The 12,178-nt window shown below is 43.0% G+C and overlaps 1 protein-coding gene across 13 annotated transcripts in view; it reads left to right on the forward strand.

The window, feature by feature from the left end:
* The window catches only part of atp2b2 (ATPase plasma membrane Ca2+ transporting 2), an 819,963-nt gene that overhangs the window by 564,563 nt on the left and 243,222 nt on the right, over positions 1-12,178 (forward strand). For all 13 annotated transcript variants that reach the window (XM_043707907.1, XM_043707910.1, XM_043707911.1 and 10 more), the window contains 2 exons: positions 4,370-4,627; positions 10,346-10,471. In XM_043707907.1, coding sequence (XP_043563842.1) covers positions 4,370-4,627; positions 10,346-10,471 — 384 coding nt within the window. The remainder of the gene's footprint in view (positions 1-4,369; positions 4,628-10,345; positions 10,472-12,178) is intronic.

The raw sequence follows: 12,178 nt of genomic DNA on the forward strand, positions 1-12,178 counted from the left end.
ACTTTTGTATCATCCGCAAACTTGCTCACCCAACCTTCTAACCCCTCTTCCAGGTCATTTATAAAAATGACAAACAGCAATGGTCCCAAAACAGATCCTTGTGGAACACCGCTAGTAACTGCACTCCAAGATGAACTTTTACCATCAACTACTACCTTCTGTCTTCTTCCAGCCAGCCAATTCCTAATCCAAACCTCCAACTCACCCTCAATGCCATACCTCCGTATTTTTTGCAGTAGCCTACCATGGGGAACCTTATCAAATGCCTTACTAAAATCCATATACACCACATCTACCGCTTTACCCTTGTCCACCTTCTTAGTCACCTTCTCAAAGAATTCAATAAGGTTTGTGAGGCACGACCTGCCCTTCACAAAACCAAGTTGTAAGTGCAAAATAAATATTGTTTAGAAAACTGCATTGTCATTGCTCATTCTTATGATGGTGAGTGCCACAGACACAGGAGAGATCCAGTCAGGTCGTGTGCCTTTATTCAAGTGGTGAGGCTTTGAATATTCCATTGTACATCGGTGGCTTATATTTCAGACTCAGGTCTGTGAACCACACCAAGAACTACTGATCTAGTCCATCTCCTATTCATAACTGAAAATAACTTTAAAGTAACTTATACAGTGATTTACCAGTTTTGGTTTGCCTATTGCTTAAATATTTTCTTCCCTGGTGCCACCACTATCTTTGTGCTTTTAAATGCACCCAGTAATTTTCAGTGCCTTCTCAAATGGACAAATGGACACAGTTAAAAGGAACTTGCAATGCTGATTAATTCAGTCTGAGATGCGGGCCAGTTTTCTCAGACTGACTTCCAGAAATGTATTTCTAATCTAGTGCAATTGGTGCTGGATGTAACTTGTGTTTGAATGGTTTTGTTCTTTTATGCTTAAAATTTAGATGATTTGAGGTGAATTGAACTGAAACATCCAATGGAACCTCGCCAAAGCTTTACCCAAGTTGCTTGAATAAGATCTTAAATGAGTATTGCCAGGTTTTGGGTTATTGAACCATCAGTTCCTGACTTATTGACTGCTTCATTCTCTTGAGCTTTGAAATACCATGGACCTTGACTTTAGCTAAAATTTACTAATTTGCACAAAAATATTGAAACATACTTATGCAATTTGTGGAAAATTGCTAGTTGGCAATTATCACTGTTTCCTGACTTAAATAAAGTTGCCTCAGGCGTTAATCCTTAAAACACACAACAGGGGATGACATATTGACAATGATCTGCTTGACATCTGATGTTCATCTAGTACCTGCATGCACTTTCTTGAAAATTAACTCTTTCAATTTTCCCTTAATTGAATGCTGATCTACAAACAGTAATCTGAGGATTAATATCACCATCAATAAAACCATAGCTGACATCATGACTCCACTTTCTTGCCTATGCTAAAATACTTCACTTCTCTGTTTATCAATAATGTATCCACTTCTGCCTTAAAAATATTCAAAGACTTTATTTTTATCAACTTTTGAGGAAGAGAGTTTCAAAGATTCATGTGAAAACAAAAATCTCCTAATCTCTGTTTTAAATAGATTAGATTAGATTACTTACGGTGTGGAAACAGGCCCTTCGGCCCAACAAGTCCACACCGACCCGCCGAAGCGCAACCCACCCATACCCCTACATTTACCCCTTACCTAACACTACGGGCAATTTAGCATGGCCAATTCACCTGACCTGCACATTTTTTGGACTGTGGGAGGAAACCGGAGCACCCAGAGGAAACCCACGCAGACACGGGGAGAGTGTGCAAACTCCACACAGACAGTCGCCTGAGGCGGGAATTGAACCCGGGTCTCTGGCACTGTGAGGCAGCAGTGCTAACCACTGTGCCACCGTGCCACCCACACTTAGTAGGCAACACTTAATTTGAAAGTGACCACCAGTTCTAGATTCTTCCGTGAGAGGAAGTATCCTTTCCACATACATCCTGTCAAAACTGCTCTTATATGTTTCAATGAAGCTGCGTTTTAATCTTCTAAACTCCAATGAATAAAACCTCAGGCTATCCAATGATATCTCATAAAAGAAACCGCTCGTTCCGGGAATTAGTCTTGTAAATTCTTTTGGAACTGTTTCCAATGCATTTACATCATTCCTCCCAATGACAGCTCATTTTCCCTTGGATAAATGGATCAAAACCTTTCACAGTATTCTAGGTATTGTCTGCTTACTGTATGCTTTGTTAGCAAGACCTTCCTTCTTTTATATTCCATTCCCTTTGAAATGAAGGCCAACGTGCTATTTGCCTTCCAATTATTCGCTGAACTTGAATGCTAACCTTTTGTGATTCATGTATGAGGACCATCAAATCCCTCTTTGCTTTCTGCAGTCTTTCTCCATTTAAATAATATTCAACAATTCTATTCTTCTTGCCAAAGTGCATAGGTTCGCATTACATTCCATCTGCTGAATTGTTGCCCATTCACTTAACCTGACTGTCCCTCTGTAACCTTTCTGTGTCATCCTCACCACTTGCTTTTCCATAATGTATGTGTCATCTGCAAACTTGACTATTGTACATTTACCTTCCTCATCCAGGTCAGTAGAATAACCTGTAAGTAATTGTGACCACTGATGTGTGTAGTACTGCACTAGTTACAGGTCACCATTCTTGAAAATGTCCCCTTTATCTCAACTCTGTCTTCTATGAGTAAGCCAATTTTCTATCTATGCTAATATATTGCCCCTAATTTGTCAGGTATGATTTCCCCTTCATTAAGCTGACTGTTCTTGATTATTTCATATATTTCTAAATATGCTGTGATTATATCCTTTATAATAGACGAACATGTCAGATGTTAAGCTAACTGGCCTATAGTTCATTGTTTTTCTTTTGTCTCCCTCCCTTTTGAATAAGGATGTTACATTAGTAGTTTTCCAAATGCCTGGAATTAAAAATAAAATTATTTTATTCATTCTGCCCAAATGAAAGATTTATCTTTTTTCCCACATTATTCTCCATTTACTAGATCTTTTCAAACTCACAACCTATCTATATCCATTTTGTAACCTCCTTACATCCTCTTCAGAACTTAACTTTCATATCTATTTTTGAAGCCATCTGCAAATTTAGCAACCATCCCTAAAGTTCCTTCATTCCTGTCATTTGTGTGAATTAGTTGAGGCATCAGCACTGATCCCTATGGCATACTACTCAACATATCTTGCCAAACAGAAAATAACCCATTTTTGCCTGTTCTCTGTTTCCTGCTAACCAATCTTGTATTTATGCCAACACATCACCCTTTATACAATGTGCTTTTATTTTCCATAATATCCTTCGATGTGGGATATTATTAAATGCCTTCTGAAAATCTACATCCACTGTTTCCCTTTTAACTACAGCACATGTTACTTCTACAAATTCCAAACTGGTTAAACATGATTTTCCTTACACAAATCTGTGCTGACTCTGTTGATTCCCTTGAATTTTTCTTGGTTTCCTGCTATAACTTCTTAGTTAATAGCTTGTAACATTTTCTCTGTGACATGTTTTAAGCTAACTGACCTGTGGTTTTCTGCTTTATATCTCATGTACATTCGCTATCTGCTAAGCCAATGGAGCCTTCCCTGAATCTAGGGGATTCTGGAAAATTAATACCAATGTCTCAACAATCTCCCTTGTTGTCACAGAAGGTCAAGTCATCTAGAATGTTGTGTTAGAAATAATTACCTGTGGTATTCTCAACTTAAGCAATAGATTCAATTGATTATAGGATAGAATAAAACAGAATCCCTACAGTGTAGAAACAGGCCCTTTGGCCCAAAAAATTCACACTGACCCTCCGAAGAGTATCCCACTCAAACTCATTCCCCATTTCTCTACATTTACCCCTGACTAATGCACCTAACCTACACTTCCCTGAACTCTATGGGCAATTTAACATGGCCAATTCACTTAACCTGCACATCTTGGGATTGTGGAAGGAAACCGAAGCACCCGGAGGAAACTCACGCAGACACGGGGAGAATGTACAAATTCCACACAGACAGTCACCCGAGGCTGGAATCAAACCTGGGTTCCTGGCGCTGTGAGGCAGCAGTGCTAACCACTGAGCCACCACTATTTATTCTACCAAATGCTTATGATACTTGATAACACTTTAATTTTATAAAAAATATTGCTGTATTAAATTATGGTTAAGTTCTGAAGAATCAAGTTTTGGACAGATAAGTATGAACTGGGTGAAAAAAATGCAAAAATGATGCACTTGCTTTCAATATCATTAATGTATGATGGAATTCAGTAAACAGTTGAGAAGGCAGTTGGAAATAGACAGTCAGGCTCACATTTTAGTGTAACTTGTATTTGAATTAATTCTGTATCTGCTGTCTCCACAGTGTGTGGTAATGCTGCAGGTGGTGTGGAAGATGAGGGTGAAGCTGAAGCAGGGTGGATTGAAGGAGCCGCTATCCTACTCTCCGTTATCTGTGTGGTTTTTGTAACTGCCTTTAATGACTGGAGCAAAGAAAAGCAGTTTCGAGGTTTGCAAAGTCGAATTGAACAAGAACAGAAGTTCGCTGTTGTCAGAGGAGGCCAAGTTGTCCAGATCCCAGTGTCAGAAATTGTTACTGGTGACATTGCACAAGTTAAATATGGTAAGCTTGAGAAATAGTTTCTATTGATTCTAATCAAAAGAAATACATTTTATAACTATAAAAGACTGTGTGTACATTTACTTTCTTCATCCAGGTTGCTACTGATCTCTGTAGTACCCCACTTGTTGGAAGTTGGCATCTTGAAAATGCCCCCTTTATCTCAACTCTCTGTCTTCTATTAGTTAGCCAATCTTTGATCTATACTAATACATTGCCCCAGTACTCAGGGCTGTTAGCTTATTAAGAAGTCTTATGTGTGGTATCTTACCAAACACCTTTTGTAAATCCAAGTATATTACATCTACTGGTTTCCCTTTACCTAGCCTGCTTGCTATCTCCTCAAAGAATTCTAATAAATTTGTCAGGTATGATTTCCCCTTCAATAAGCTGACTCTTCTTGATTATATCATATATTTCTAAATACACTGTGATTATATTCTTCTTAATAAATTAACATAACAGATGTTAAGCTAACTGGCCTATGGTTCATTGTTTTTCTTTTGACTCCCTCCGTTTTGAATCAGGATTCCAAATGTTTTGGAATTAAGTTTTTTTAAATTTTTCATGTCCTCATAAAGACATTCATGGAGCTTGTTTCATTTTATTTGAGTGACTGGTTTATTGGAAAAAAAAACCCTTATATTTTGAATTCTCTTGTTTTGTTTTACCACTGTGTTTCAGAGCCTACTGTAAGTGTCACAGACTGTACCCCCTCCCCCCACATCCCACCCACACTCCCTCCCTTCGTGCATTTTGGCCCTGATCGACCTTTGGATATCAAATCCTATCCTCTCTGCTCAGCTAAGAAGCAGCTAACACAGCTTGTAAATACCTTTGATGGTTGCCAAGGAGAATTCTGATCATCAGTCAGAGAAATTTGGACGGGAAACTAATATTTAATTCACTTTGTTTCTTTCGGTCTTTGCTTCTCAGCTGAAAGAGCCAATGGACAGGCAACCTATCGGTGAACATCGATGGTGTTTCATGATTGTCTGAACAGGGAGCACACAAGAATCGCCTTGTTTGAATTTGTCCCCTGTTGTCTCCCTCACCCTGTCAATTTTTTGTTTAATTTTTCATAATTACTTTGTGCGTGCCTCTTTAAAAATCAGTGTTTGGGTTTAACTGTGTCTGCATCCTTACTGTTTGTCCAATTACAATTTTTCTTTTCTGCTGGTAGCAGCTCTGCTTTTGCAGATGGGACGAATGAAGTTAAAAACTCAATATGTGTGAATTCTTGTCTTTCTCAGTTGAAACCCCAGTGTAGAATTACCACCGCATTTAGTTTTGATTGCTCATAAATAGGATAAAACAGCTCTGTATGATTTCATTAGTGTTCTTAATATCTTATTAGTTAGTTCCTTTGATTAACAGCTTCCATTGTTTGTTTTGAGACATTTACCACTTTTTCAAGGGATTTCATATTCGCATCTGTCAGTAGTAGAGAATGAACCATTTTTCAATTTTTTGACATCTAGTGCCATCATTGACTATTCCCTTAAGAATGTACTGGCTAGGCACAGAGTGAAGCTCCTTCTGCTCTGTCCTGACAGAAAAATATAGATCAGATTTCAAACATCATTAATTACCACAACAGTGCTTACAATTAACAAACCACAACAGCCACGCATGTGGTGCTGTCAATTCCAATTGTTATTTTTAACAATTTGTTCATGGTAAGTGAGTTTGCTGGCAAGGTCAACCATTGTTACCCTTCTCTAATTACCCTTGAGGTTGGTGTTGAGGCACTTTCTTGAACTGCCACAGTCCGGCTGCTTGGGAAATGGGTTCCATGCTGTGTTGCCGCACAGTTCCAGGGACCCAGGTTCGAATTCCATCCTGGAGTTTACACATTTTCCCCGTGTCTGCATGGCTTTCCTCCGGGTGCTCCAGTTTCCCCCCACAGTCTAAATATGTGCAGTTAGTTGGATTGGCCATGGGAAATGCAGGGATAGGGTAGGGGAAAGGTCTGGTGGGATGCTCTTCGGAGGGTTGGTGTGGACTTGATGGGCTGAATGGCCTGCTTCCACACTATAGGGATTCTATGACAGTGAAGGAACAGTGATCTTCTCCATTCCAGGATATTGTGCAAATGGGAAGTTACAGGGGAACTGGTGCTATGATGTCCCTTTTGGAAGTTTGAAATGTACTGGTCAAGGAGGGCTTAGTGTGTTGCTGCAGTTCATCTTGTCTACGGTGTGGACTGCTGCTGGGAAGTGAGTGAAATCTCCACAGCTTTCCCAACCTCTGACCTATTGTTTAAAGCAGAAGATTTATAGGTGAGGGCCGAATGTTCTGACAGTCAGTTAAACGTTTTTCCAACAGAGGTGGGAGTTGCATGTGGGAACCCCGGTGACTACGTATCATAACAGATTCTGAAGGAAATGTCTAGGAAATCAAAGAATTGAAGATTACTTGGAATCCTCTGAAAGTATGCATTTAAATCTGAGAATTCAGGGGGTTCTGATAGAATGAAACAATTTGTTACATTGGGAAAGTTAAAGTATTGAATTATGGTCGGCATGGTGGCACAGTGGTTAGCACTGCTGCCTCACAGTGCCAGACACCCGGGTTCAATTCTCCACCTCAGGCGACTGAATATGTGGAGTTTGCACAATCTCCCCTTGTCTGCGTGGGTTTCCTCCAGGTGCTCCAGTTTCCTCCCACAGTCCAAAAATGTGCAGGTTAGGTGAATTGGCCAAGTTAAATTGCCCGTAGTGTTAGGTGAAGGGGTAAATGTAGGGGAATGGGTCTGGGTGGGTTGCGCTTTGGCGGGTCGGTGTGGACTTGTTGGGCCGAAGGGCCTGCTTCCACACTGTAAGTAATCTAATTGAATGACTATTCAACTGATTTGCCCCTCTACCCCCACCCCCCCACACCAACTTAGCTCACACACTCCCAACTACATCTCAATATGCCCAGCCAAGGACTAAGAACATAGAACATTACAGCGCAGTACAGGCCCTTCAGCACTCGATGTTTTGCCGACCTGCGAAACCAAGCTGAAGCCCTTCTAACCTGCATAATTCCACTTTTGACCATATGTTTATCCAATGACCATTTAAATGCCCTTAAAGTCGGTGAGTCTACTACTGTTGCAAGCAGGGCATTCCATGGCCCTACTACTCTCTGAGTAAAGTAACTACCTCTGACATCTGTCCTATGTCTATCACCCCTCAATTTAAAGCTATGTCTCCTCATGCTAGCCATCACCATCCGAGGAAAAAGGCTCTCACTGTCATCCTATCTAACCCTCTTATTATCTTAACCTTCTCAACCTTCTTGTCTCCAACAAAAACAGCCTCAAGTCCTAACAGCCAGGACTTCCCCAGGTCCAACTTCCCCAGGGCCAACTGCAATGAGATCCAACTGTGGCTTCTACAGACCCCAGCCCACTTGCCCCACCACAGGACCTCACCACCTCCTTGTTGGGTCTGAAACCATCAGCATTGCACCTATTATTGCACCACCAGACCGAACACCCCTTACTCCACCATCATTCTGACCTCCCCACCCAGTGCCCCAACACAGACCCAACGCCATTCCCAATCCATGACCCACTATCAGAAATAACACTCCCTCCATCCCGTACCCTACCAACAGACCTGATTGCCTCTTAGCCCCTGTTCAGATTTGATACCTCCCTTTACCCCACTGCCATAAGTGACACTCCACTTTCCCTATCAGAGGACTTGACAACCCTTGCCCCACCTCTGGATCTGTCCATATAGCAGAATCCCCCTGCTATCCCACCACAAGACCTTCCCCTCATCATTCTCCACCGCCAGGTCTTGCTCCACTACTGGATCCAGCCAACTCTCGTTACCTCAGTGCCAACTCCCACTCCTCTTGCTTCACTGCCAGACCCGATCCAATCTTTGTCTCACTGCAGGAGCTAACCCTCCTCTTGTCCCACTGCTGGTCCTGACCCTCCTCTTGCCCCACTGCTGGACCTGACCCCCTCTTGCCCCACTGCTGGACCTGACCCTTCTCTTGTCCCACTGCTGGTCCTGACCCTCCTCTTGCCCCACTGCTGGTCCTGACCCTCCTCTTGCCCCACTGCTGGACCTGACCCTCCTCTTGCCCCACTGCTGGTCCTGACCCTCCTCTTGCCCCACTGCTGGTCCTGACCCTCCTCTTGCCCCACTGCTGGTCCTGACCCTCCTCTTGCCCCACTGCTGGTCCTGACCCTCCTCTTGCCCCACTGCTGGTCCTGACCCTCATCTTGCCCCACTGCTGGGCCTGGCCCTCTCTTGTCCCACTGCTGTACTTGACCCTCCTCTTGCCCCACTGTTGGACCTGATCCCCTCTTGCCCCACTGCTGTACCTGACCCTCATCTTGCCCCACTGCTGGACCTAGCCCCCTCTGGTCCCACTGCTGTACCTGACCCTCCTCTTGCCCTACTATTGGACCTGATCCCCTCTTGCTCCACTGCTGGACCTGACCCTCCTCTTGACCCACTGCTGTACCTGACCGTCCTCTTGCCCCACTGTTGGACCTGATCCCCTCTTGTCCCACTGCTGGACCTGACCCTCATCTTGTCCCACTGCTGGACCTGAACCTCATCTTGCCCCACTGCTGGTCCTGGCCCCCTCTTGTCCCACTGCAGGACCTGACCCTCATCTTGTCCCACTGCAGGACCTGACCCTCCTCTTGCCCCACTGCTGTACCTGACCCTCCTCTTGCCCCACTGCTGGACCTGACCCCCTCTTGCTCCACTGCTGGACCTGGCCCTTCTCTTGCCCCACTGCTGGACCTGAACCCCTCTTGCCTCACCGCAGGCCCTGCCCCTCTTCTTGCCCCACTGCAGGAGCTGACCCTCTTCTTGCTCCACTGCTGGACTTGACCCCCTCTTGCCTCACTGCTGGACCTGTCCGTTTTCTTGCCCCACTGCAGGACCTGATGCCTTCTTACCTCAATTCTGGCCCTGTCCCTCCTCTTGGCCCACTGCTGGACCTGACCCACTCTTGCCTCATTGCAGGAGTGATCCTTCTGTTACCCCCACCTGACCCAGCCCCGTTTGCCTCACTGCCTAACCTCACTCCCCATTACTCTTCTGTGTGACTCTCGCCACCCTTCTTCCAGACCAAAACCCCTCCCATTGTTCCCCTGCAACGGACCTGACCCTATTTTGCCCCACTGCCGGACCCCACCCCTCTTTACATCATCATCAAACCCGATCTTTCTTTGACCCTGCGCCTGACCTGGTACTTTTTTACCCAGCTTCGAAGCCCAGCCTACCCTATGGGAGCCTGGTGAACTTATCCATACTCTCTAATTTCAGAATGTGCTGCTGACTACCTGTCAGAATAGCAGTACAGCTCCACATTCCTGAAGGAGCCCTCATCAGAATCTCCTATCAGAAATTTGGAGCTTCTTCATTACGTAAAATATAAGGAATGGATCAGAAACATTGGCTCATACTTATCCTTTTACGTGGTAGCAACTGGGAAAATGTCAATTCAAAATTATTTTGAAGAAGGTCTGGCAGCCTGTAGAATTGTAAAACTTTTAATCCACTATTCTGAGCTGGATGCAGATCCTTTTTGTGGAGATCAAAGCTTTGTTGTTCTATTATATAACCATGTGGTTTGTTTTACATTTATCGCTTTTGTAATGACCAAGTCTAATTGTTCCATAATTGTCTGCAGTTGGAATGCATAATAAATCACTTGGCAGTGTGTTACTAACCCCTTTATTTTGTCTTTAATTATCAGGTGATCTGCTCCCTGCAGATGGAATATTAATTCAGGGAAATGACCTTAAAATTGATGAAAGTTCTTTAACTGGAGAATCTGATCATGTCCGTAAGTCGGCTGACAAGGACCCCATGCTACTTTCTGGTGAGTAGACTGTAAATGTTATTACAAAGTACAATGAATAGCAAGGAATGAGTTACATAAAAAGTGATGAGCAATCGTTATGTAAAGAAAAATCCTGGAATAGCATTAAATCCCCTTGTTTTATTCTGTGCTTTAAGCCAATACTTCTACCTGCACATTGAGATACTGTTCCAGAGTATCTCTGGGTTGTGGATGTTGGAACATGCACTGCCCCTGAGGCTGGTTACTCTTTATTTCAAAGTAAGATTCTTCAACTCGTTATGTACTATAACACTCCGTTATTTATAAGCTGTACAAAGGTTATCAAACACAGCTCTCAAGTGTAATGTCTAAGACGTCAGTATTAAAATGCTCAGTCTAGGACTGGTGTGTTATTTTTTACTGATGACAGGCATATGAGCAGCTACATCATCATGATTTACACTAATCTTTTTACACCACGTTTCCACCCCACCCCCCGCCTCCACTCCGTCCCTCACTAAAGTCGAGAGGCTTGGTCGACAATATTCCTGTAGTTTACTTTAACTTCCTTTCAGAGTGTTTGGAATCATTATAATCATTATTGCCGTTATCATTACGGTCACCATTCTCACCACCTTGTTCTACCATGCCCCAATCCACAAAGCTCTCCACTTGAGATGATCTAGACCACTAAATGTCACAATCCGGATCATAATTCTGGAATTGTTGCGATGTAACTGATCTGATTCAGTATAGGTTTGGCTGTCCCTTTATCTGTATAGTGGCTTCTGCCTTCCTGTTCCTGAAGCAGACTTTCTGCATGGACTTTAAAGTTGTCAGCATTTTTACCATGTTTCCAGAGTTGTACTAGTTCTGCTGCTTTTTGCTGTGGTTTTTCTCTGGTTGTTTTATCTTCGCCTGGTCATAAGAGGTTACATTTGGCCTGAAATTGTGTTTCAATAATGGTGTGCCCTTTTAACTTCTTCCCCATTCACAATTCTGCTGGCAAGTATCAATTATTCAATGGCTCTGTAACTGAGTAGAGCTCAGACTGGGTTCTTATGCATCAGTGACTTCATGGCCCTGACTGTTGTTTCCGCCTCTCCACTTGACTGAGGACTTGTCACCAGCATGATGCCTGCCTCTGAAATGAACATCCTGAAATCTTCATTCATGAACTGAGATCCATGGTCTGACCCTAATTCTTTCAGAAAAATGTATTAGAAAGATCTTTGTCAATGTTGTCTGTCATCACTGAGTCTGCTGTGGTTGAATGAAGTTAATCCATCTTGAGTACTTATTTATTAGGCCCAAATTCATTTTCCTTCTAAAATCAAATAAATCAGTTACTAGCCTTTCCCATGGTCTTTTCAGAAAGCTTACAGAAAGGATTGGCTCTGTAGGTTGTGTATAGCACTGTTAGGCATGATGAACGGTAGTCCTGTCTGACTTTTGGAATGCCTAACCACCACTCTGATTCTTCTGCTGTTCTTCTATTCTTCCTGGTACCTGGAGATCCTGCCTAAAGTTTCTGGAGCATTTCTCTTCTCATTGACTGTAGCATAACCATTCTATGACCGTAAACCAATAAATGTTTTACTGCTGTTCTGTGCTGTTTCTGCTCATTTTATCTTTTCAGCACTTGGTCCGCTGACTATTTTCGACTGCCTTTGTAGAGAGTTGTCTCATCTTTGTGTCCTTCTTCTGTGACTTTTGTACTGCACTGATTTGTCTGAGTTTGCCTTC

This window comes from Chiloscyllium plagiosum, chromosome 18, assembly GCF_004010195.1.
Source record: "Chiloscyllium plagiosum isolate BGI_BamShark_2017 chromosome 18, ASM401019v2, whole genome shotgun sequence".
Classification (NCBI taxonomy): domain Eukaryota; kingdom Metazoa; phylum Chordata; class Chondrichthyes; order Orectolobiformes; family Hemiscylliidae; genus Chiloscyllium; species Chiloscyllium plagiosum.